General features: G+C 41.2%; 1 protein-coding gene across 1 annotated transcript in view; it reads right to left on the minus strand.

The window, feature by feature from the left end:
* Positions 1-478: 478 nt before the first annotated feature.
* The window catches only part of SCD5 (stearoyl-CoA desaturase 5), a 198,787-nt gene continuing 172,807 nt past the window's right edge, over positions 479-26,458 (minus strand). Inside the window, exons 4-5 of the mRNA XM_037830107.1 lie at positions 5,422-5,654; positions 479-1,975 (exon numbers count right to left, since the gene is read on the minus strand). Of these exons, the coding sequence (XP_037686035.1) occupies positions 1,785-1,975; positions 5,422-5,654 (424 nt within the window). The 3' untranslated portion in view covers positions 479-1,784. The remainder of the gene's footprint in view (positions 1,976-5,421; positions 5,655-26,458) is intronic.

The raw sequence follows: 26,458 nt of genomic DNA on the forward strand, positions 1-26,458 counted from the left end.
AGAGTCCACTTCTGACAGCAGGGACATAGCTGCTTCACGGCAATAGATGGGCAGGGACTTCGTTATCACAGAGGCAAAGCTGAGAGAAGCAGGACTGGTGGCAGAACCTGAGTCCATCTTCTCTACCTCTGGTCCTCACTGGGCCAGGTGGGCCTTGGGGGAGGGAGGTGTCTGTGCTTTCTCAGGCAACAGGTGGTAGGAGTAGAGGTTCCCATTTAATAGCTGGGGGCAGTGCAAGTGAGAGTATTGGTGAGTGATAAATGGGGATTAATAGCACTAGGCAATCTGCATTCCAGACAACACTTGCAGGCTTCCCTTTTGGTTATACTTAGGGTAGGTGGGCTGGAGACGCCAGGTCTCAGGGACTGTTGCTAGCCCAGAGTCCAAATCAAATGTGAATCATATGGTCGACATCAAGCATCAAACACCCTTAAGACAACTTTCTTCATATATTTAAGTATCTGAACAAGAACACCAATGAATTCATAATCATTTATTGTAAATCACTCTGAGTATACACATTATTAATGGCAAAATAACACTGTTAAACACCTGCTGGATGAAGAACTTCATTGTGACAATTTCCTATTAGCGTCATTTCTTTTCCAAAAATTTTAAATTTTAGTTTTAAGTCCTACATCATTCCTGAAAAGATCTATTTTCGAAGTGCTCCAGTGCCAACACTATAAGGCCTTTCTTTTGCTCTAACATCTAACACAAAGGGCATGGCATCCCATTAATTCAACATGCTCTTTACAAGGCAACTTAACACACAAATTTTTTTTTAATCCAAAAGCTACATAATGGTCACTTTACATTTGCTGCAAAATCAATGAAGGCTGCATGCAGGTGAAACATTAGTAGACACTGAGTTCTAGATAACTGTCAGTTATTAAGACCTGATGGCCTGGTGTGGAAAATTAATATGCTTATTTAGCAGAAGTAGCTAAAGTACATGCATCAGTGGTTGGGATCAATTAGAATATAAATTGGATGTCTAAACATTTAAATGAGAGCTTAATTTGAGCTTAATTTAATGTCAGGCACATTTTGAGTTATACACCTTTAAAATGACAATAGTAAAGAGAATAAAATCAAACACCTAAACAGGCTTTGATTTATAGGGCCAGCTTGGCATACAGCTCGGGACACAAAACTAGCTGGGCAGTGAACAAATCGTCTTTGAAGCAAAAAACAGTGGAGCATTAACAAGCTATAAACAGGGCAAAAAAAAAAAAAAAAAAAAAAAAATAGAGCCATATCCTATATTCTTATTTTTAAAAAGTTTTCATTTCTTTTACTTGAAAAACACATGCACAATAATTACAAAATAGAAACCCTCTTTAGTTAATACTTAGATCCTCTCTTTTGTCTTCTACCCTGCCTCTCAGCTCCTTCAGATATTGTGTTTAAAAGCAATGCTGGATTAATTGGTAGAAAGTAAAACAAATGCTTTCCTGAACCAACTGAAAGAATATTAAATTCCTTCATCCTGTCAGGGTTAACATCACGTACAAGCATGTGACAATGTATGTTTGACATATCGTAGCTACAGCGATTAAACTACATGTCCACACCCTAATGTTAAATCATAGTTACACCGACTTATTAAAAAATTGTTCATTGATACTGTATTTTGACATTAGTTTGAGACAAACAGACAAAAAACTCCCAAACCACATAGATTCTGCCCCCATCCCGCTTTCTTACCCCTCCCACAATCCAATGAACAAGAAAACTACACTAACAAAAGCAATGGGCCGAGAAGTCAACGTCAGATACGTTCAAGCACTACCATCTCCAGTCCTTGCTTTCCGGGCCTCGATCATCGGCTTGGTTGCCCGTTTGCGGTCAGTGGCCAGCCCCAGACAGCACATGAAGTCAATGAACCAGGTGGTCGGGTTGAAATTTAAGCCAAATTCACTCGCTGAGTAATCAAAGGGAAAGGTGTGATGGTAATTGTGGAAGCCTTCACCTGGAAGACAAAGGAGTCATTTGAACAATTCAATCACCACCTCGCTGGACAAATTTTTTTTTTAATCATCCATTTATTGAGTGTAAGATACTATGCCAAGATCTGTGGAGGATTCAGTGGAGCAAAGACTTGGCTAGACAAGCAAAATATAAATAGAGATGAATTTTCTTGTATGAATCGTAGAAATGACACCATGACTTCAGAGCTGTACTTCTTAATCTAAATGCTAAATGGTGGACAACAGATTATCATTTTGATGTATGTTCATAGAAGGAAATAATCCCTGTGGTCTAGAGTGATTAAAGGAAGACTTCTTGGGAGAGCTTAGAAGAGATAAATGAGAATTGTCCAGATGGATAAGTAAATTAAGGAGTTGGATCTTTAAATACCCCCAAATCTACCCATATATTATTCTACCCTTCCCAGTAAGTAGCTTTTCCTCCCTTACTTCTTTTTCTTTTTCTTTTTTAATTTTAGGTATCTTCATGAGAGGCCTTTAAAAATCATTTGATTTTTTAAAAACCATTTTATTGAGACGTAATTCACATACCATACCATTCGCCCATTTAAAGTATACAATTAAATTACTTTGGGTATATTTACAGTTGTTCATCCATCACCACAATCAACCTTAGAAAATTTTTATTACCCCCCAAAGAAAAGAAACCCCCCACCCCTTAGTTTTAACCTCCAACTCCCTACCTTGACCTCCAGTCCCAGGCAGCCCTGGGCAATCTGCAGCCCTAGGCAACCACCGATCTATTTTCTGTCTCTACAGATCTGCCCACTCTGGACATTTCATATAAATGGAATCATACAATATATATAGTCTTTTTTTTTGCTGGATTCTTTCACTTAGCATAACGTTTTCAAGGTTGATGCATGTCATAAAAAGCATGTATCAGCACTTCATTCCATTTTATTGCTGAATAGTATTTCATTATATGGATATATATACTACATTTTATTTACCCATTCATCAGTTGATGGACCTTTGGGTTGTTTTCACTTTTTGGCTATTAGGAATAGTGCTGCTATGAACATTTATCTACAAGTTTTTGTGTGGACATATGTTTTCACTTCTCTTGGTATGCCTAGGAGTAGAATTGTTGGATCATATGGTAACTCTATGTTTAACTGCTTGAGGAAGTTTCAGGCTCCTCCTTTACTTCTTACCTGGCTATTGTTCATCTTACAGTTCTCCTACAGACCACACTTGAAGGCTTCTGCTCTACAATGAGTACATCCAGTGGATGGATCTGAGGTCTGCAATTTTCTTTTTAGTTTAGGTCTTCCTTACCCTGCCCCTCCATCCCCATCATTTTAAATATTTTTTCCTGGACTTAAATACAATATAGAGAAGTTCTATCCCCCTATTTTCTAAAACAGGCACTGTTCTAAGAACTATGTATACACTACCCACCCTACTGCACAGCTGGGTGTTATGAGAGCCTTGCAAGGACCTTTGTGAAGCAAACCGACTGGAAGCCCAGTGTTGACCTGCAAAGACTTTAAACCAATACCCAGCTCTTCAGGGCCTGGGTCACGGTCCCATCCCTTGGGTTTCCTGGCCCACCCATCCCTACATAAGAAGGTGACAGCCCCTCTTGCCCCCACTCCTGTCTGTTCTCAGTACCAAGAATGGATTTGGCTCCCATCTTCATTGTCCCCTAGTACCTGAAGGATAGAGGAATCAGGAACTACTCCTCCCATTCTCCAATGCGGTATTCTCCCTGTTTATCCAGTGATTCTACAGCTAATTTTTGGTGTTTATCTAATGAAGTGGTGGCAGAAACGCATCATTGAGTAACAGGAGAAGCTACCCTTCCTGGGATGGATCTCTGTGCTTGAGGCTAACTTACCAAGAAGCCTGAGTTTCTTCTATAAAGCTACAGCTAACATTTATTAATCACTTACTATGTGCCAGCCACAGCTCTAAGTGCGTTAACAGGTATTAACTCCTATTATCCTCACACCTCTGGGATAACTGCTGTGATTATCCCCATTTTAAAAGTGAGGACATAAATGCACAGAAGGGACAAATAAGTTGCCAAGACCATATGGCTAGTAACAAAAGTGACATCATCAAAGGCTTATTTTATACTAAGCACTGCTTCAAATACTGTCTATTAACTCATTTAGCCTTCCAATTACCCTGGGAGGCAGTAAGTGCTATTATCCCCATTTTATAGATGAGGAGATGAGGTTAGAGAAGTCAGATAACTTGCCCAGAGGGTAAGTGGGGGAACTGGAATTCAGCCAAACCAGTGTGACTTCAGAGGCCTCACTCCTGACAATTCTATTGTACTCTATGATGCCAAGGTCCTGTTTTTTCCCATCTCTCTGTCTGAAAGCCTATTTTTAAAAGATCTGCCAAAGAAAGACAAGTCACCTGTTACAGGGAAGCCTAAGGTAAACCATAGATTATAGTTAAGAGTACAATTACAATGATAGTCTTTCATCAGCTGTAACAAAGTTACCACACTAATGCAAGGTGTTAACAATTGGGGGTGGGGGTGGCATATGGGAACTCTATTTTTTGCATGATTCTCCTATAAACCCATAACTCTTTTTTTTTTTTGCTTTGGTTATTTTGACTTTTATTGATGATAGTATTTTGTATTTGGAGAATATAAAACTTGAAAAGGAAATCTCTCATCACGGAAAGACAGCATGTGGAGTGACTGACCACACTCACAACCTGGACACCAGGGCAGTCATTCCCCAGGGTATTTTTGTGACCAGGGATTATCTGAGCCACACAATAACAATGTGGAATCAGGAACTGAGACGGCTGGGAAAATCCAAGCAAAAACACAACAAAGCAAATGGCTTTACACTCTCAGCTCAAATATGTCAAATACCTGTTTGATCAGAAAGTCTATAGAGTTGGGACGCTTGAGTCAATTTTCTACTTTACTGTGATAATATGGCATTGTAAATTGTGGTGAATGAAGGTGCTTTATATTTCTTATTAAGTGTACAATTATTTTCATGAGTAAGCCAGGAACTTGCTCAAAGCCATTCAATTGTTACAATCTCTCATTTTCTGACATATGTAAACCTATAACTTTTTAATAAAAAAGAGAGAGAAAAAAGTCAACTGTTGCTTCTCCTTTAAACTTTTGCAGTAAAAATAATAGTGACTAATTATTTATCACCTATTATGTTAGGCACTGTCCCAAGTGGTTTACACATAGTATCTTACTTAAACCCACAACACCCCCATGAAGTAGGTATTGCTAGCCCTATTTCACAGATAAGAAAATGGTGAATCAGAGAGATTAAGTGATTTGTCCTAGAGCCAGGATTCTAACTCCAAAGCCCAAGTTCGCTCCCCTCCACTCCATTCTACTGCCTCTTTTCATAGATTTCACAAACCCATTCGGAAGCCAGGATAATCCGAGCTGCTCCTCTCCCCGATGCTTCCCCGCACCCCTGTTTACCAATGGCCCCCAGCGTGACGAGCGGGTTCTGCCGAGGGCTGATGTTCTTATTGTAGGGCCGGTTTCCGTACATGTGGGCAGCACTGTTGACCAGCCAGGTGATGTTGAGGGAGATGGTGTAGCGCAGGATGGAGGCCAGGAAGTAGGAATTCCACAGGCTTTCTCCCCAGACGTACCAGGGCACCAGCGTGGGCATCACGAAGCACATGAGCACCACGCTGATCTTATAGTACCTGTAAGGTGGGACAGCGTGTCATCAGTGCGCACCTGGGACGGAAGTGGGGACAAGACGAGCAAGTGACAGGATGAGGCAGGAAAGAAAGCCCAAGGAAGGAGTCGTGCTACTCAGCTCCTTCGATTCTTTCTACATAAAGAATACCCAGCAATGTGTCACTCTGCAGGGATCACAAATCCAAACAAGGGGCAAGGCAGGTAACACAGATTTGAGAATTGGGATAGGCTGAATGTATCAGGATGTGGTAGGGCCTGTGGCATGATGTGGAGGAATTTGATATAAAATAGTCAGCATTGTGCTGCTCAAGCTACGTGTGTCCTGCTAGCCATCAGTCTGAGACACCTCCTGGAGATTTCTTTCATCAGTCAATCAATGAGTATTTCTTGAATAATTGTCAGGTACATGATTCTGTATTAGTAGAAAAGGCAAACAAACATACAAAATGTTCTCATCCATCAGAGATGACATTCCAAGCCAGCTTTTAAAATAATGAATAAGTATAGACAAAGGCATGGCCATTCAAAAAGTAATCATTAAAAACAAACTCTCAATAGTTTGGTTTCTAGATCTTTGTAATCGGCAAGCATTTACTGAGCATTAACTATATGCCAGACCCCAACCTTAGTGCTGGTGATATGAAGGCAAATGAGAGGCAGCTCTGCCCTGGCTTCAGTCAACTGGAATCACTGCCAGGCAGGACTGGCTCTATGCAGGGACAGAAGAGGGACTGGTGTAGGAAAGTGTCTGAAGCTATCTATTCATAGATACTTTCCCCTTAGCCTCCCACTGGCAAATCAAGCTTCTGGAAGGCCTCTGAAAATGCATGCTTATCAGCTGGCAGGTGCCACAATGTGAGGGCATTTGATTCAGGAGGTGGAAGACTCTGACTTGAATTCAGATCTGATAATGGATGTTGAAGAAGACTCTCACTATTCTTTCCCCCTCATGTGCATAATTAGATGGCTGCCCCAAAGCAGAGCATGAGGCAAGGGCTTGTGTGTGAGTAATTTACTTGGGGAAGTGATCTCAAGTAACAAGTGGGAAACTAGGAAGAGTGAACAGGGGAAGTGTTCACCCAAGCCAGGTGGGTGATATCAGGCTGGCTACTGCTGAACTTGGATCTTGATGAGCTCAAATATACCTCAAGGAAAGCAAGGGAGTATTTATCCACTGGCTCCCATTCCCCATTGGTCAATGCAAGGGATGACACATCCAGGCATGCTCGAGTCAGAATGGCTTAGTGGGTTCTGCAGGCATCTCAGGTGGAGGTGGCAGAAAAGCCCAGAGCAGGGAGTAAAAGACACAGTGGCTACAGCAGGAGTGAAAGGTGGGCCAAGAGAGTAAGAGGGAGGGCACAATCATTTTAAGAGCCTCAGAGGTTGTTGGAAGAATAAAGTACGAACAGCTAACACACACTTTGTACTTCGTCTGTGTTAGGACCATTCTGGGAGCTTTATTGCATTGACTCAATTCTACCAACAACTCTGTGAGGAAGGGACAGTTCTTATCCCCATTTTACAGATGGGGAAATTAAATTGAGCAACAGGAATGTTATGTAGCTGGCCCAAGGTCACAAGACTAATAGGTGGTAGGACCAAGATTCAAATCCAGGACGAATCACTTCAGAGACTATCATGCTTTTCTGCCTCACAAGGAAATCATTCATGCAAATGTGCTTTGTGAATCACTAGCTGCATGTATGTGTCACTTCCCATAATGATAGTTATTTTATTAGGCCACGTATTAACCTATAGGCACCCATTTTCCAATCATTGGGATATAGGACGGTGCATTTTAGTGGAAAGATGTAGCTTGGGAGGTCAGATGGGCAGCTGTGGTTGGAGAGGCAAGGGCAACAGATGACTAAGGGACTGGTTGTCAGGGCTGGGCTCCCTAGAGTTGTGTGTGGAAGGCTTTTGGGGAGTGCTTTCCAGAGATACCTGTAAGGAAGAGAGGAAAGCTGGATGGGGCGAGAGAGAAGCTCACCCACAACGAGTTTCAGCTGATCTTATGGGGAGCTCTGGAGCTGGGTAGACCTTCAGAGTTGTCCCAAATTGAAAGATATCCCCACATCATCCTTTGGTCTCAGGGTGCTCCCGGGAAGGGCAAACCCTTGGGTGAGGCAATTCCCAGCAAGGGACAGCAGCTGGGGGGTGGGAGGTAAAGAACCTCATGGCACTGGCTGAGGACCCTGAGAACAAGGACAAAGAGTCAGCAGGCACTGAAGGGGAAATGGAAGGAGTTCCCAGTGCCAAGGGTCCTCTGCTGCCGCTTCTGATCTGCGTCTCGGAGGAGGAAAGCCAGCAGCCGGACTCTGCCAACAGAAGGTCTTTTGCAATTTAAGCAGCTCCTTCCCCGTCCTCTATTTTCTGGGTCAGAAGTCAGTGTCTCTGAGAAGAGCCTCTCATAGTCCTGTTCTGAGCCATCACCTTGCCCTCCTGAAAAGGAGGGAGAAAGAACATGCAGGTACTGAGTGCTCGCTCTGTGTGGACAATGGTTTAGCATGCCACAGACCTTCTTTCACTCAATCCTCACGGCCCACTGTGGACAGATGCACTTGGGCAAGGAGGAACCCAAGGCTGAGCAAATTGCCATGTTGGCTCGCCCAGGGGTAGGCCTTGGCTCCGGCTCCCTGCTTTCTAATGCCAACACTAGGGAACCCTCTGGCTTCTCTGGCTTGAGTGAGGCCTGCAGGGTTCAGCTCCCACTCACGCCCTATGCCTGCCCCCTCCCTCTGAACCGTTTAAGGCACCAGCTGGCCTTGGCTCTGGTAGGACCTTGGCTCTGGTTGGGCCTTGGCTCTGGTTCTGGACTCTGCCTTTCCCATCTTGGGGGCAGGTCCATTGGGAGGGAGAAAATCAGCAATGTGGCTTCCATGTGGGAGGAGAAAGAGGCTTTGGCTTCACCTCCTAACACAGCCACCACCCAAACTTCCTCTTCCTCAAAAAAAAGATGCTTTTCTGGACCTGGCATCATGGGATTGAGAAATGAAACAAAGTTTCAGTGGCTGAGAGAATTCAAATGGAGTCAAGAGGACATTCTGGAAATTATTCTTATGCATTATGCAGATATCCTTTTTTAGTTTGTAGTGTATTGGAATAGCTAGAGGGAAATGCCTGGAACTGTTGAACTGTAATCCAGTATCCTTGATTCTCAAAGACGACTGTATAACTATGTAGGTTGTATGGTGTAACTGTGTGATTGTGGGAACACTGTGACTGACACTCCCTTTATCCACTATATGGACAGATGAGTAAGAAACTAAGACAAAAAATAAACAATGGGGGAGGGAAAAGGGGTATGGGATATTTTGGGTGTTCTGTTTTATTTATTTTTTTTTTCAGAGTAATGAAAATGTTCAAAAATTGTGGTGATAAAGGCACAAGTAAATGATAATGATGTGAACCACTGATTGTACACTTTGGATGATTATCTGGTATGTCATTACATCTCAATAAAATTGCATTAAAAAAAGATGCTCTTAAAAAAAATCACTGTCACTTCAACAAAGCTTTAGCAGATCTAATCACAGGGTTGCTCTCGATTGTTCTTCCTGGCAATCTGCTAGGATTCTTCTTTGTGTGTTCAGAACAGATGAAAGAGGAAGGAACTTCTAGGGGGCCCATGGCGAGTCTGGGCGGGATTGCCAATGAGGTGGGTCCTGATGCTGATCACCTTCTAAAAATTCTCCCAACCATTTCAGACGGACTCAGCAAATCTTTCCCACCTGGCTGCAGACGCCTCCCTCCTGTGCACCAGAGCCCGGAGCAGCTGGTCTCCATTTAATCAGTCACTGGCCTTCCTCCTCTGAACAGGCGCTGAGAGGGTGCCCGGCTTCTTGCCTAATAACACTCAAGTCTGAACGCCCGGGCCAGGAGTCCCCAGAGCAATTCCATGGAGCCCTCCTCTTTTGCTATTACCCTCTCAATGCATAAGCCGCCCTCATTTAAGGCTCCCCTTTTTCAGCTGGTGGTAGAGAGGAGGGCTGGAGAGGGGCCGCTGATGTCGCACTCGGTTTCTTGTTAAATTGGTTTTTTATTTGTAAAACATCACAGAACATTGAACTACCCAGCTCTGCATCTCCCAGCTGTGTGATCTTGAGTAAATTATTTAATCTCACCGAGCCTCAGGTTTCTCTTCTGTAAAATGTGGATACTAACACATTTACTGAGTGCCTACTAGGTGCCAGGTACAATTCTAGCACTGAAGATATAAAGTGAGTGAAACAGACAAAAAATCCTGCCCTTGTGGAGCTTATATATTCAGGTGGGAAAGACAGACAATAAACAATATAAATAAGCAAAATATAAAACATGTTAGTGGTAAACACTAAGAAGAAAAAAATAAAGCAGAGAAAGGGCTAAGAAATATCAGGGGCCTCCCAGGGGTGTAAATCTTCTTGGCACTGCAGGGTGTGACTCCCGGGGATGAATCTGGACCTGGCATTGCGGGATTGAGAACATCTTCTTGACCAAAAGGGGGATGTGAAATGAAAGGAAATAAAGTTTCAGTGACTGAGAGAATTCAAATGGAGTCGAGAGGTCACTCTGGTGGACATTCTTATGTACTATATGGATAACACTTTTTGGGTTTTGATGTGTTCGAATAGCTGGAGGTGAATACCTGAAACTACCAAGCTCCGGCCCAGTGGCCTTGACTCTTGAAGATGAGTGTGTGGCAGTGTGGATTACAGGGGGTGGCAGTGTGATTGTGAGGGCCTTGTGGGTCACGCTCCCTTTGTCCTGTGTATGGGTGGATGAGTGGATAAATGGGGACAGAAACTGGATGAAGAGTGGGGTGGGATGGAGGGGATGATTTGGGTGTTCTTTTTTATTTTTGTTTTTTGTTCTTGTTCTGATTCTTTCTGGTGTGGGGAAGGTGTTCAGGGGTATATTAGGGGTATGGATACATGGCTGTGTGGTAGTGCTGTGAACAGGTGATTGTGCACCATGGATGACTGTATGGTGTGTGACTGTATCGTGATAAAACTGAATTAAAAAAAAAAAAAAGAAATGTCAGGAGCAGATGCTGAAATTTTAAATAGGGTATCTGGGGAAAGCCTTACTGGGACTGTGGTTTTTGAGTAAAGACTTAAGGAAGTGACTAGTTAGCTGTAGGGCTAACTGGGAGCAGAGGAAACCAGGTGCAAAGGCCCTGAGGCAGGGTGGGGCCTGCCACATTCAGGGTAGAGCAAGAGAGTTGGGGCTAAAGCAGAATGAACAAGGGGGAGAGCTGTAGAAGATGAGGTGGTAGGAATAATGGTGGACCAAGTCACAGAGGGTCTTGACATTACTGAGTAAGGTGGAACTGCTGGCAGGTTTTGAGCAAAGGAGCCACATGATCTGACTCACATCTTAACAGGATCACTCTGAGTGTTGTGTTGACATGGACTGCAGGGGAGGGCTGGAGCAGGCAGCCCAGCCAGGAAGCTGCCTCAGTGATCAAGGCAAAGAGAGGATGGTAGCTGGAATTAGGAGAGTGGTTGATGGGGGGGTCAGTGAGAAGTGGTCAAACTCTATAGATATTTTGAAAGAAGAGTGACAGAATTTAACAGACTGGGTGTTGGAGAGAAAGGGAGAAGTCAAGGGTGACACCATGGAAAGATGCCATCAGTTGATATGAGGAAGAATGGAGAGGAGCTGTTTTAGAGGGGCATATGCAGAGCTCAGTCTAGGCTTTTTAGTTTTGAGATGAACACTAGATATTCAAGCAGAGATGGCAAGTAGACAGCTGGAGTTCAGAGGTGTGCTAGAGAGGAGGTGATGAGAAATTTGGAACTCAAGAGCATATTAATGAATGCCACTCACTTATATTTTCTCCTTTGATTTTTACAATACCTCCATGAGGTGGCTTTTATAACCTCTCCTTTGCAGAAGTGAAAACCAAGGTCCAGAGAGGTCATGGGACTTTCCCCAAGACCACACTGGTTGTACAAAACATAGCTAGACGTCAAACCTAACTCTTAAAGCTGGATTGCGGTTCTAAAGAATTGGGGTAGCTGGTGGTGGATACCTGAAACTATCAAACTACAACCCAGAACCCATGAATCTGGAAGACAATTGTATAAAAATGTAGCTTATCAGGGGTGACAATGGGATTGGGAAAGTCATAAGGACCACACTCCCCTTTGTCTAGTTTATGGATGGATGAGTAGAAAAATAGGGGAAGGAAACAAACAAACAGACAAAGGTACCCAGTGTTCTTTTTTACTTCAATTGCTCTTTTTCACTTTAATTATTATTCTTGTTATTTTTGTGTGTGTGCTAACGAAGGTGTCAGGGATTGATTTAGGTGATGAATGTACAACTGTGTAATGGTACTGTGAACAATCGAATGTACGATTTGTTTTGTAGGACTGTGTGGTATGTGAATATATCTCAATAAAATGAAGATTAAAAAAAAAAAAAAGCTGGATTGTGTACTCTAAGTAGAACACGTTGCTCACACAAGCTACCAAGAGAAGGTCATGGGGGGAGACCAACTTATGAGGATTCTGGGTGGGAATGTCTAATCTAGCCCCTGCCCCATCACAAATATTTGAGAAAGACTGTCACCTCAAGCTCAGAAGTGAACACTTTGTACCCTCTTGCTATACCAAACTTCCTCACTTGCACCACATTTGCTCTGTCCCCTCTGCCTATGACCTTCTTCCCCAGCTTTGGCTAACGTGACTCTTCCAAGTATCAGTTTAAACATCACTTCCTCTTGGGGGCCTTCCCTGACCTCCTTGGACCATGCAAGAGCCCCTGCACAGCGTTTCCTGTACTTCTCTCCTCTGAGTATTCCTCCTTGCTGGCTTAATGGGCAGTCTCACCCACTCTATCACTGGTCTCAACCCTGAATGAACATTAGAATGAACTGAGGAGCATTTAAAAATTGCCGGTGTTGGTTACTCAACTGCAGACCAATTGAATCAGATTGGTGGTGAGGTCTGGGCATTGATATTTTTAAAACCTCTCCATTGCAAACATTGATGATTGCCTCCCTATAATCCACCCTCCTTTATTCTTGCTTGCTGGAATGCCGTGATTTCACTCAGGTATCCAACCTTCCTCCCTGCAGCCATGATCTTCAGGCAACATGGACCCCACCCAGGGCCTGGGTCCTGGTTGGTTTAAGGCAATCATGGTGATCATATTCACTTTGCTGGTAATTAATATAGGAATGAGCATGTGACACAATAGTGACCAATAAGATATGAGGGAAGTCCACTGAGAAAAGATTTTCCTTAACAACAGAAAGAGTGCACAGGCAGAGATGACCTCTCTTTTTCCACTGTGACATCCAGACCTGCTACACTCATCTTGTGATGGTGATGGGAAGAAAGCTGGCTCCTTAGGTTGGCAGAACAGAAAGATGGAAAGGTCCTTGGATATGTTGTTGGGCCACTGAACTAATCAATCCTGGAGTTGGTCTATCTCTGGATGTCTTATTCTGGGACATAAGGGATCGTCTACTGCTCAATTAATTTGTATCAACATTTTCTGTAAAGTAACTGAAAGTAACCCATTAGACTGTAGTGGACACCGTAATGTGCCAACTAGATCCCTCTCAGTATTGAAGGACTTATTCTCCCAGTTTCTGCGAGGGCAGCCTCTGCTGGAGAGAACTACCTTGCCCAAGGTTGTACCCCTTTTCCAATGATTGCATCCAGTGATAAGGTGTGTAAAGACATGGTCCCACTGTCTCAACTCAGGGACACTCTAAAGGGTCATCCCAGCTTCAGTGCTCTCTATGTGGGTAGCTGATGCCTCCATTGAGATTGACCACAGTCCAACTTCTTCCTCTACCTAGTCCTGCTTCCTTCCTTTCCTCCCCAGATGTTGATCCCAAGAATCCACTCCAGTAAATTCCTACAATGTAATATCTGCTTCTGGGGAAACCCAGAATGTGACATGGAGATACTGTTGCATTGGCCAAGTCTGGCAGAAAGCCAGACTCTCCCAAGTCTAGCAGAAGGCCTCACACACAGCAGGCACTCATTAAATATGTGTTGAATGATTAAATGAATCAAACTTTGGTCAACAAATATGAGTTCTCAGACTCTCAGGAAAAGAAAACCATTAGGGTGGGTCTTGATTACATCACTGGAGTCCTTTAAGAGAAGCTGAGTGAAACATTTTGAAGAGACGCTAAGATATATAATCCAGAGTTTGCCTCTGGGAGAAGCTAATTGCTGACACAGACAGACCCAGATGCTTGGAGCCACTGGGAGATGCAGACAGAAGGACGTTTGGAGATGCTAAGCTAAGAGATGAAGCCCAGAGTTTGCCCTGTAGAAGCTAAGAGAGGACCCCAGACTCTTAAAATACCATAGGAGAACAAGCATGGATGGACAGGAGTTGAGAGAGAAGCTAAGAGAGACAGAAGCCTGGAGACATTTTGGAGAAAGCCATTGTGAAACCAGAATCTGGGAGCAAAGGTCCAGAACACACCAGCCACATGCCTTCCCAGCTGACAGGGGTGTCCTGGACGCTATTGGCCTTTCTTCAGGCATCTTGCTGATGTCTTAGCTTGGACACTTTTATAGCCTTAGAACTGTAAATTTGAGACCTAATAAATCCCTTTTATAAAAGTCAATCCATTTCTGGTATTTTGCATAATGGCAGCTTTAGTAAACAGGAACAGACGGAATGTACAATTAAAGTCACCAGGGGAATAACTGAAGGAATGCAGCCTCGGCAGCAAGTCTTTGATGCACTGAAGAGACAAAAACAGCAGCTTCCAACCATGATGTTCTTCAAAAGGGTAGGAAAACGTTCCACTTTGAGGATCCACAACCCTCAACATCCTCCACTTCTGATGTCCAACCATCGTCCTCATCTTTCCAACCAACATCTTCAAGATGGCCAGCCAGTCAGCCTAGGTCTTCCGAAACTGATGATCTTTCTGATGCATAATCAGAAGGACAAGAGTAGCCTATCATTACTACCCAATGCCCATGCACTTACAGTCATCCAGTCATTTCTTTGCAGCCTTGAGCATTCTTATTCTCATCATCATCATCATGATTTCAGAGACATCTGAAGAAGGACCGTACAATATATGTATGGTTGGAGAGAGAATTAAAATTTTTAAAAATTATCTCTATGATTGATTTTGTTTACTTATTGTTACTAGAGTGTTTGTCTTATTTATAAAAAAAGTGATAGGTATGTTTGTTTAAGAAATACTTATTAAATAATAGGGTTCACTATTCTGTGCGATTTTCAACTTACGCAAAGGGTCATGGAATGTACTGGTCACCTAAAACAAGGTCCTGCTGTACTAATCGTTCTAGTGGATGTGAGATAGTATCTCTGTGATTTGGACTTTCATTTCCTTAAAGGCTAATGATGCTGATCATCTTTTTATGTGTTTACCGACTATCTGTATACAGCATCTTCTCTGGAAAAATGTCTATTCAAGTCTTTTGACCATTTTTAAATGGGGTTGTTTGCCTTTTTGTTGTTGGGTTTTAGAATTTCTTTACATATTCTGGATATTAAACACTTACCAGATACATGGTTTCCAAATATTTTCCCCCTTTCTGTAGCCTTTTTTTTCTTTTTTACTTCCATGCAGTCCTCTGATATGCAAAAGTTTTAAATTTTAATTAAAAAAAAAAAGAAAATCACTACACTGACTTCAGAAGGACAAAGAGTATGAGAGGTAAAATGCACAATAAATGTGTAGCCTGCTTTTGAGTTCTTCATAATTTGTTTATCTCTTGTATTGGTGCCAATACAGGCTGGTGTACATAAAGCCAACACCTTGATTAAAGACATTTTTGCTCATCAGGAACCAACCCTGAGCTCTCAACAGGTTTCCAAGTGAGACTTCCTATCCCCAGTTTAAATGGACAATTTCTGAGCAGGAGCTTGTAGGTCATTCTCAGAGCTGTCAGATATGCTAAATTTTTGACATTTAAGATTGACTGCTTCTCTAATACGTTCAGTCTTGATTTGAAAAGTGAGTGGCTTCCTCTTTGTCTTTCTGTGAACACTCCAACCTTAGGATAGGAGATGATGCCTGAAATCATCTTGGGAAAAAAAGAAAGGTGTAAGGAGTAGAGGGAGAAGAGGTTGCCTTAATCTAAGAGTGACTCCAGGAATAATGGCTCTCCTCCACAGATTTGGAACCAGAGGCCCACACAATTAAGTCAAAAACACAAAAGCACTCAAATTCACTACAGGTAATTCTAGAGCAGCTTTCTATAGCTTTAAGGTGACAGATTAAATAAGAAAGGTCCACAGCAGATGTCAGACATTCACTCCCCACCACCTAGCAATTCCTTATCACACCTATAATACAATTGGGAAGATGCTTTTCAGCATTCAGCTCAAGACACAAAGTCCATTTTCACACAATCAAATGTCATCACACACAACAATGCCCCAATCCAAGTAATATTTGGCTTGGTACACAGATCTAGATATTGGCCCTAACTTTTCAACTTCTTCAACTCTTTGAAGAATATTCTCATTCCAATAAACTGCATCACAAAAAAGAAAATGGAAACATTAAGAATAGCCTGGAGACAAATATTGCATGATCTCATGATATGAAATAATTAGAATCAGCAAATTCATAGAATCAGAAGCCAGAATACACATTACCAGGAGCTGGGGTGGGAGTAGGGAATGGGGAGTTAATGCTTAATTGGTATAGAGTTTCTGTTTGGGGTGATGGAGAAGTTTTGGTAATGGATGGCAGTGATGGTAGCACAACATTGTGAAAACAATATACATACATTAATTACATATTTGAATGTGATTAAAAGGGGAGGTTTTAGGTTGTATATATGTTACTAGAATAAAAATTTCCAAAAAAACTCCACAAGACTGTACAACACAGTGAACCCTGAAGTAAATTATGGACTACAGTTAAAAGAATTATAATAATATTGTCTCAACAATTGTAACAAAGGTACCACACTAATGCAAAGCATTAATAATAGGGAAAACTGCATGTGTGTGTGGGTGGGGGGGGGTAATATGTGAACTCTATTTTCTGCAAACCTACAACTGCTCTAATTTAAAAACAAATAAATAATAGAAGTGTCTTGTGACCAAAAATTTGTTCTATGTAGAAGAAAGGATTGGGGAGTTCATATATTTTTTTCAAATGTATATGTGATAGGCATCTTAAAAGTCTCGTCTTCTCTTTAAACAGAAAAAGAAATTGGTGTTGTCTGCCTGCAAACATTTTCCTACTGCTTTGCCCATCCTAAGCACAGCAGTACAGAGCTGGTGGTGTGTGAGATCTTGAGAGTGAAATCTATTAGAGCATGAAGGAAAGGGAAATGACCTGCTGACTTTGATGGTGGGTGGCCAGCCTGAGGATATGTGAAAAGAAGCAAACACCACAAGAGGAGAAAAAAAGAAATTACAGTCCCACAAATGTACCATAATGATGAGTGATGAGCTGTCACTGGCATCCTGATTAAATGTGCTCGGTTTGGGGATTTCACTTAAAGCTTAACCAGAAATTCATTTTCCCTACAATTTTTGCATCTGGTAGGGGACCAGACAAAATCATCTGGATGCTTACCTAACATTTATTTAGAGGACAAATGATATACTCTGGCAGTTCGTAAATGGACAGAACACTCTCCCCTCCTTCCTTTCTCTCCCCTTCCGGCATCACCCATATGGAGGTGGAACGTGTGATTCGTTTGCTTGCAGATCTGAGGATGGGAGGTCATTTAGGGTGCAGCTCTTTGGAGTTTTTCAGAAAATCTTCCAGACTTTTGAATTGTTTAAGTTGAAAATGAGCTTTGCTGCTGGGCTCTCGAATTTGCCTTTCCCGTGTGCAGTGTCCTTAAGTGGAAGTGTTCAAGCTTTCTGTGTTTGAAGTGTTCTATGAAAACCTCAATCACCCCAGTTCTGTCTTTGACCCTCAATTAGTCTTGATGTCACTTTCCCTGTGTTACTCAATGATAAGCATCCCCACAGAAGAAAACCTTTTAACTGGACTATCTGGATGCATAATCCTCAACTTCCAGACGCATCACCTCCTCCATGGAGGAAGCGGAGATGGTCAAAAGCTGCCCCATGGAAACAGCTCCTTTAGCACCTTGCCATGCAGTGGGAAAAGGACATATTTTTATTTCCTTTCTGCCTTCGACTTTATTTACTTTTAAGGTCTGAATGTAGAGGTTAGTTGCATCCACCCATCAGAATTTAATTTGTCTTTGTACAGTTTATACTAATTCACTAAGCAGCCATTCAAAAGATAACAATTATTTCAGAATTTCAGCATGAAAGCATTATTCCTACTTCATTAACAATGAAGTGCTTGAAGCAAATACCCAGGTACGCTAACTGCTAAGACTGGTCTGAGGATGATTAAAAGGCATTTTTCCTTTTTCAAAGCTGTGATTCTGTCATAGAAGATGGCAAGTTCTTTGAGGGCAGGTCTTTGTCTTGTTCTAATTTGCAGTTCCTTGTACACAAAATGCTCACAATGTACACAGAAGGTACGCAGTAAGCAGCTGAACTGCAGAACTGCACTGGAAGGAACTGAGGGTGACGGTTCATCTGTCTGACAAAAGCAGTGAGGTCGGTTCACCCTCCCACTTGTTTGGTACTTAAGAGTTTTTCTCATCTCGTCAACAGAAAAATATTAGGCCAGATGTTGTTCTGTGTCTCTCTAGGATTCCTTCTCTCTGTCTCATTCTTTGTCATCCCCTCCCTCCTGTGCTCTGTCTTCCCTTCCATATTATTTATTAACTGTTCTCAGAAAGTTATATGAACAATATGCCAGCTCCTAAGGTATGTATTACAGAATAACTGGAAGTGAACAACTGAAATCACTTGCAGAATAACTTTTTAAACAAAGTTGTGCATTTCCACTTTTTGTCACCCTTAAAGTGGCAGTTCACTTTCATTCTTGCTATCCGAGGTGAACTTTAAGAGAGAATATAATCACTTTACTTGGTTTCCTTGAAATTGTATGCAAACTCTTTTGTGCATTTCCATTTTTATGGGGAGAAAGTCCATAGCTTTCTTCAAATTATCAGAGATATTCAATCCCATAGGGGTGAAAGCCCAGTATATTTGCAAGGTAACTACCTTTTTCTTCGATGATGTTTAACTGTGACTTTATTTACTCTAGGATCTGACCTAGCATTTAATTAACAAAAATTGATTCAATTGAAACAGTGGCCCTTTCAAAATAAGATGTCCTCTCTGCTTTTTTGGCAGTAAATTTTGAAAGGAATTACAGTGTTGTTAGATAGAAGTTGTATGTGTGTGTGCTCCCCTGATCATTCTAACCTACCCATGTTTAGATCTCATGCTTAAAGGACAGACCAACAGAACCAAAGGAGTAAGTTAATTCCAAAACTCTATCACTAAGTAAGCTACTCGCCAGCAGCTAGGGTCTGTGCGGGGAAAGGAGCCAACCAAGTCATTCCAGCCACCTTCATGATCCATATCAACTGCTGCAGCTGAATTGATTAGGTAGGCTGACCATTTTTCATGCTAAGGGCAAAGAAGAACAGGCTGATATAGTACAGTTTTTCATATCACATGCAAAAGACATGGCCCTTGTGCACAACCCATGCTTTTTAGCCCATGGTTTCCATTCCTGTATTTAAGCTGCAGTGGTCTTTCAAAGCTCGCCACACATTCAGAATTCAGCTTAAAATGTATTCCCTTCCAGAAACCCTACTCTGATAAATCTCTCAACCGTGATTATTGCATTATCCAATCCAAAAATTCCTTCAGTACAACTGTGCTGTAAAAACTCAAGAAAACAATAATTCTAGGGAGCTGAATGTCCTCTAGTCGAGGGTTTACATGTTAAATTACCTAAACCTTTTAAAAATTGTATATAAAAATCATTATCCATTTTTCTGCCTTCTTAAGCAGAGCATATGGAACGAAACTCAATGTTTCCTTAACAGTGATGGATGCCTTAGCCTAAGTTTCTCAGAAGGCAGGGCGTGCTGGTTTGAATGTATTATGTCCCCCAGAAAAAGCCATATTCTTCGATGCAATCTTGTGGGGCAGTCATATTAGTGGGGATTAACTTGGAACATTTGGATTAGGTTGTTTGCATGGAAATGCGCCCCACCCAACTGTAGGTGATAACTCTGATGAGATATTTCCATGGAGGCATGGCCCCACCCATTCAGGGTGGGCCTTGATCACTGGAGCCATATAAATAAGCTGACAAACAGAAGGAACTCAGTGCAGTGAAGCTGAGAGTGACATTTTGAAGAGGAGCTACAGCCAAGAGGGACACTTTGAAGAAAGCACAGGAGCTGCAGATGAGAGACATTTTGAAGACGGCCGTTGAAAGCAGACTCTTGCTCTGGAGAAACTAAGAGAGGACAAATACCCCAAGTGCAACTAAGAGTGACATTTTTGAGGAACTGAAGCCTAGAGAGGAAGATCCTGGGAGAAAGCCATTTTGAAACCAGAACTTTGGAGCAGACACCAGCCACGTGCCTTCCCAGCTAACAGAGGTTTTCTGGACACCACTGGCCATCCTCCAGTGAAGGTACTCAATTACTGATGTGTTACCTTAGACACTTTATGGCCTTAAGACTGTAACTGTGTAACCAAATAAACCTCCTTTTATAAAAGCCAATCCATCTCTGGTGTTTTGCATCCTGGAAGCATTAGCAAACTAGAACACAGGGTTTGAGAAAAAAAGCTTACGCACTACTAGTTTATTAAGAGAGTACGGTGACTAGGAAACAAGAATGTGGGAAGCAGGGAAGATGGCGGAGCTGGTAGAAGGGTGGATTTCTGAGCTGGCCATTGCTTGGCCATTGCTTGGCCAAAGCCCAAAGACTGATCGTGCAATCTGGTGGGACCATCTTCCAAAGGCCTTATGAATGGGTCTGTCTCAGGACATTCCCTCTGGGAGGAAGATGAAGAAAAAGAATTTATCTTCCAGTTCTCACCTCCCACTTGTCAAAGGATCCCTCCCTTTCAGTGGCCCATCACCAAATGCAAACTTCTGGATTGCAAATGTGGGTGCTGAGAGGTGTCTTTGCTCTGGTGCCAACAGAGAAGACCCATGGCTGGAGGCACACACAGTGCAAGTGTGAGGAAGGTATGTTGGGATGAAACTGCACAGAGAGCTAAGCAGAACAAAAGGCCAAAAGCTCAGGGACATAGAACGTTTAGAAGGTCTGCAGCAGTGCCCAAGGGTGTCTGATACAATGAGAGTGATCTCTAGAAAAATCAGTGGGTGCTTTCTGTGTTGCCTACAGCGTCTGTCGAAGTTCGAAGAGCTCAACTACTTGAGTCATGTTGAGTTCTTAAACTTACTTATTAAATTTTGCTGATCCCTACCTTACTTTCAGGTATACCCTGATAAGCTGTCACTTCTGTTTGTCAGTATTTCCATCTGCAGAAGCTTCTCTGTTCCCTCCTAATTTGTTGCTGTTAATCTGCAGAGGGTTTGAAAACCAGAGAAGTAAGTTTGTTTAATTTTTATGCAAATCAAGAACACCCAGACTCTACACAAGAGCTGGAGGGGTTGCCTCTTCCTGGACTGTGACAATAATGAATTTTAAGCAAACTGTGTGATCCTGGAAAACAGTACACGTTAAGATAGCCCTCATACTTTGAATTACTGACCAAGACAACCTTAACTTCCCTGTGGCTTAACTAAACTTTAGATGGGCTTCTCCCTGACTATAGGCCCCTGACCTTCCTCATCCTTATTAGGACTAAATCCTAATGTCCTCAAGTACTTTTCCACTAGCTCCTTAAGGACTCTCCTGTCCTTCAATGAAGTTGAGTTCAGATTTGGTTCTGGGTTCTCTCTCTTAACTACTATACATAGCTTTGAATAAAACTGCCCTTGCTAAGAAGTAAAACTTTCATTCTTTGCAGATGATATGATCCTATATCTAGAAAGTCTGAAAAATCTACAACAAAGCTAATAGACCTAATAAACAAGTTCAGCAAAGTGGCAGGATATGAGATTAATAAGCAAAAATCAGTAGTGGTTCTATACATTAGTAAAAAGCAACCTGAGGAGGAAATCAGGAAAAAAAATTCCATTTACAATAGCAACTAAAAGAATAAAGTATCTAGCAATAAACTTAACCAAGGATGTAAAGGACCTGTATTTATAAAACTACAAAGCATTGCTACAAGAAATCAAAGAAGGCCTAAATAAAAGCAAGAACATTTTGTGGTCATGGATTGGAAAACTAAATATCATTAGGATGCCAAATTGATTTACAGATTCAACACTATTCCAATCAAAATTCAAACAGCCTACTTTTCAGAACTGGGAGAAGCCAATTACCAAATTAATTTGAAAGATAAGGGGCCCCAAGTAGCCAAAAACATCTTGAAAAAGAAAAACGAAGTTGGAGGACTCTCAGTTCCTGACTTTAAAGTATATTATAAAGCTACAGTGGTCAAAACTGCATGATGATGTGGCCTCCCTCTCTAAACCAACTCTGCAGGTGGACTTGCTGCCTTCCCCCCTACATGGGACATGACTCCCAGGAGTGTAAATCTCCCTGGCAATGTGAGACATGACTCCTGGGGATGAGTCTGGACCTGGCATTATGGGATTGAGAAAGCCTTCTTGATTAAAAAGGGGAAGAGAAATGAAATAAAATAAAGTTTCAGTGGCTGAGAGATTTCAAATAGAGTCAACAGATCATTCTGGAGTTATTCTTGTGCATTATATAGATACCCCTTTTTAGTTTTTAGTGTATTGTAATAGCTAGAAGGAAATACCTGAAACTTGAAGACAATTGTATAGCTATATAACTTATATGGTGTGACTGTGTGATTGTGAAAACCTTGTGGCTCACACTCCCTTTATCCAGTGTATAGACAAATAAGTAGAAAAATGGGGACAAAAAACTAAATGAAAAATAGAGGGGCAGGGGGAACAGGATGCTTTGTGTGTTCTTTTTTACTTTTATTTTATTCTTATTTTTATTCTTATTTTTTTGGAGATGAAAATGTTCAAAAATTGATTGTGGTGATGAATACATGGCTATATGATGATACTGTGAACAACTGATGATACACTTGGGATGATTGTATGGTATGTGACTATATCTCAATAAAATTGCAGGAAAAAAAGAGCAAAAATATTTTGAGAAAAAGCTGCATGGTACCGGCACAAAGATAGATACATTTATCAGTGGAATTGAATTGAAAGTTCAGAAATAGACCCTCACATCTACGGTCAATTGATTTTTGACAAGGGTACCAAGTCCACTCAATTGCAAAAGCACAGTCTCTTCAACAAATGGTGCAAATATGAAATTCATTCATACTTTGAAAATACGCAAAAGAATGAAAGAGGGCCCCTATTTCACATCTTATAGAAGAATTAACTCAAAATGGATCAAAGACCTAAATATAAAAGCCAGAACCGTAAAACTCCTAGAAGAAACTGTAGAGAAGCATCTTCAAGATCTTGTGATAGGAGGTGTTTTCTTAGACCTTACACCCAAAGCACAAGTAATGAAAGAAAAAAATAGATAAATGGGATATCCTCAAAATTGAATACTTTTGTGCTTCTAAGGACTTTGTCAAGAGGGTGAAAAGGCAGCTGACTCAATGGAAGAAAATATTTGGAAACCACATATCTGATAAGGGTTCAATATCCAGGATATATAAAGAGGTCCTACAACTCAACGATAAAAAGATAAACAACCCAATTTAAAAATGGGCAAAAGACTTGAAGAGACATTTCTCCAAAAAGGTTATACAAATGGCTAAAAAGGCACATGAAAAGATGTTAAACATTACTAGCTATTAGGGAAATGCAAATCAAAACTACAATGAGATAGCATTCCACACCTACTAGAATGGCCACTGTTAAAAAAACAGAAAACTACAAGCATTGGAGAAGATGTGGAAAAATAGGAGCAGTTATTTGCTGTTGGTGGGAATTAGAATGGTACACAGCCACTGTCATATGATGACAATCCCACTACTAGTCATATGCTCAGAAGAAAGAAAGCAGGGATGCGGACAGACAACTGCACACCCGTGTTCATAGTGCCATTCTTCACAATTGCCAAAGGATGGAAAAACCGGGGTGTCTATCAACCGAAGAATGGATAAACAAAATGTGGTATATACATACAATGAAATATTATGCAGCTGTAAAAAGAAATGAAGTCATGATGCATGTGACTACATGGATGAAACCTGAGGATATTATGTTGAGCAAAATAAGTCAGATGCAAAAGGACAAATATTGTATGACCTCATAATATGAACTAAATATAACCAACAAACTCATAGTGTTAAAATCTAGAACACAGGTTACCAGAAGATAGAATAAGGGGCAGAGAATGGGGAGCTGATGCTTAATTTGTGCAGAAAAATAAGGTTGACTGTAAATGTTTGGAAATGGATAGAGGTGATGGTAGCACATCTTATAGTAAGTGTAATTAACAGCGATGATATGTGGGTACAATCGTGGTTGAAAGGAAAAGTTTAGGGTTGTGTATGTCACTAGAAGGAAAGCCAGAGGATGAAACATGGGACTGTACAACATAGTGAATCCCCTTGAGGGTGAAAATATTCTAGAATTGATTGTGGTAATGAATGCACAACTCTGTGAACATACTAGAAGACACTGTACACTTTAGATGGACTGTATGGTGTATGAATTTATCTCAGTATAAAACTTCTTTTAAAAAAACAATAAAAAAAATCACCCTTGCTTGTTTAACATTGTTTGGTTCGATATTTAACAACTGAAAATGAAAAATTAGCATTTTGACACTTATTCAAAGATTTCTTCCTATAGAGGTAGAAGGTGTTACATATGCTTTGGAGTTTACAGGATTCCACGAAACAATGGGTATATCATTTCAGCACAGAGGCTGGTTCTCTTTGTTTATTTCCAGATTCTTGGTTCTATTCAGGTTAGGTGAAATTATTGGAGTGGTGAGTTTCAGATAGGTGAGATACCACTATATTTAGGTTTCACTACACTAGAAGTATTTGAACTTAATGACATAGTTATATGCCTGGGATTTACTTTAAGATCTTCCATAAATAGCGTGTGAGAGTTGTGTGTTTTTCATCACCCTAGGAGCAGTTTATTTACATTTGAAGTACCCTAATTTGGAACCCACACTTCAGCCATGCTTAGTTAGCATTTGACAAACTCGAATCATTTCACATGTCAGAGATCTGATACAAGGCTTCTGCTTTATTTATCTCAAATCAGCCCTAAAAATGTTGTAATTAGGATAAGGGAAGTGAATTTTCAGTGGTAAAATAAGTGATGTTCAAAATATATGACTGGCTAGAAATACCGTACAGATGCCTGTCAGCAGCAAGGATTCCCAGAGGCATTACCCTAGGGCTGTGTTCTGTCCTGTGACCAACTGCTGAGGATTCTGACAAGAAGGTGAGTGGCCGGGGCCCCTAGAATACTACTGCACCATACCTTTCATGCATGGGGCTCACTGGAGTGTCTAAAGGGGCTTCATCAGGCTTACAGACGTGTTGCATAGCTGTTTCCATCCCTAAGTGTAAACTGTTTGTGTGGTAGGATTTGGTCTGACACGGGCTTCCACTGTAGGGATGACCATGGCCTTTATCCTTCCTGCCCAAAGGGAAGCTCCTGAGTGGGCTGAAGTCAGTTCACAACAGACACTTGGCCAAATTGTTCTCCTACCTTGTTCTTGCACCATGTGTTGTTAGTCCTCTCCCTGCGGGGTTCAGAGGTACCATGTGTACCCGTGAAGATTACTGTTTGTCTGAAGTGATTGTGCATGAATGGTCAGTATTTTTATGGAAGCTCCCGATCCTGCACTGGGAAGTAGCACTCCAGGCTGCTGAAACATACTTTGCGGGAGGGGAACTCCATGAGTGTTGGTGGTAATGTCTCTACGCTGCTAACTTCAGCAACCAAGAGACTGAGCATCATAAACAAATTGTCCATTCCAAAAGCTGGTTCTCAGCTGTAGGTTGTCTAGTGTTCTCTACAACTGGGTGGTAAACACAAACCCAAAAGTATTTTCCAAAAGTTTTTTTTTTTTTTTTTGCAGGCTAGGCATTTTGCTAGGCTCAATAAATATAAAGAGGACTAGGACATGGTCTTGTTCTTCAAGGAACTTTTAGCCTATGAGAGCAATATGGAAGCAGTTCATTTTAATATAAAATTATAAGCATAAAGGTGAGGTATGTCCAGGATGCTATAAACCTGCTGATGAGGGGCACTTAGCTTACCCTAAGACAATGGATCTCAAATTTTTGGTCTCAAGACCTTTTACATTTCAAAAAAATTATTGGGACTGCCAAAGAACTTTTGTTTGTGTAAGTTATAACTATTGATATTTGTTGAAAACTAAAACTGAGAAATGTTTTACTAGTGCATTAAATATTAAGTGTTAATATATAATAATAATATAAAATATACAAATGCATAATGATACAAATATTAAATTTACTAATTCATTTAAACAACAATAAACCTATTAAATGTTAACATAAATTAAATATTCTGTAAAATCAATTCTATTTCTCCAAACAAAAAAAAAGTTAGTGTTAATAACAGGGTGGTAATGGGAACTGTGTATTTTATACATGATTTTCTGTAAACCTACAACTTCTCTAATAATTAAAAACAAGTTCTCTTGGGCTAAGAATTTTAAAAACTAGTGAGACTCAGAATGGGAGCTTTACAATTTTATAAATCTCTTTAACATCTGGCTTAACTAGAAGACAGCTGGATTCTCACATCTGCTTCTGTAGTAAATCTGTTGCAATATGCTGTTTTGGGTGAAGTATGCGAAGAAAATCTGCCTCACGCAGATATGTAGTTGGAAAAGGGAGGACCTCACAAACCCTCTGA

The sequence above is a fragment of the Choloepus didactylus genome, chromosome 3, assembly GCF_015220235.1.
Source record: "Choloepus didactylus isolate mChoDid1 chromosome 3, mChoDid1.pri, whole genome shotgun sequence".
NCBI lineage: Eukaryota > Metazoa > Chordata > Mammalia > Pilosa > Megalonychidae > Choloepus > Choloepus didactylus.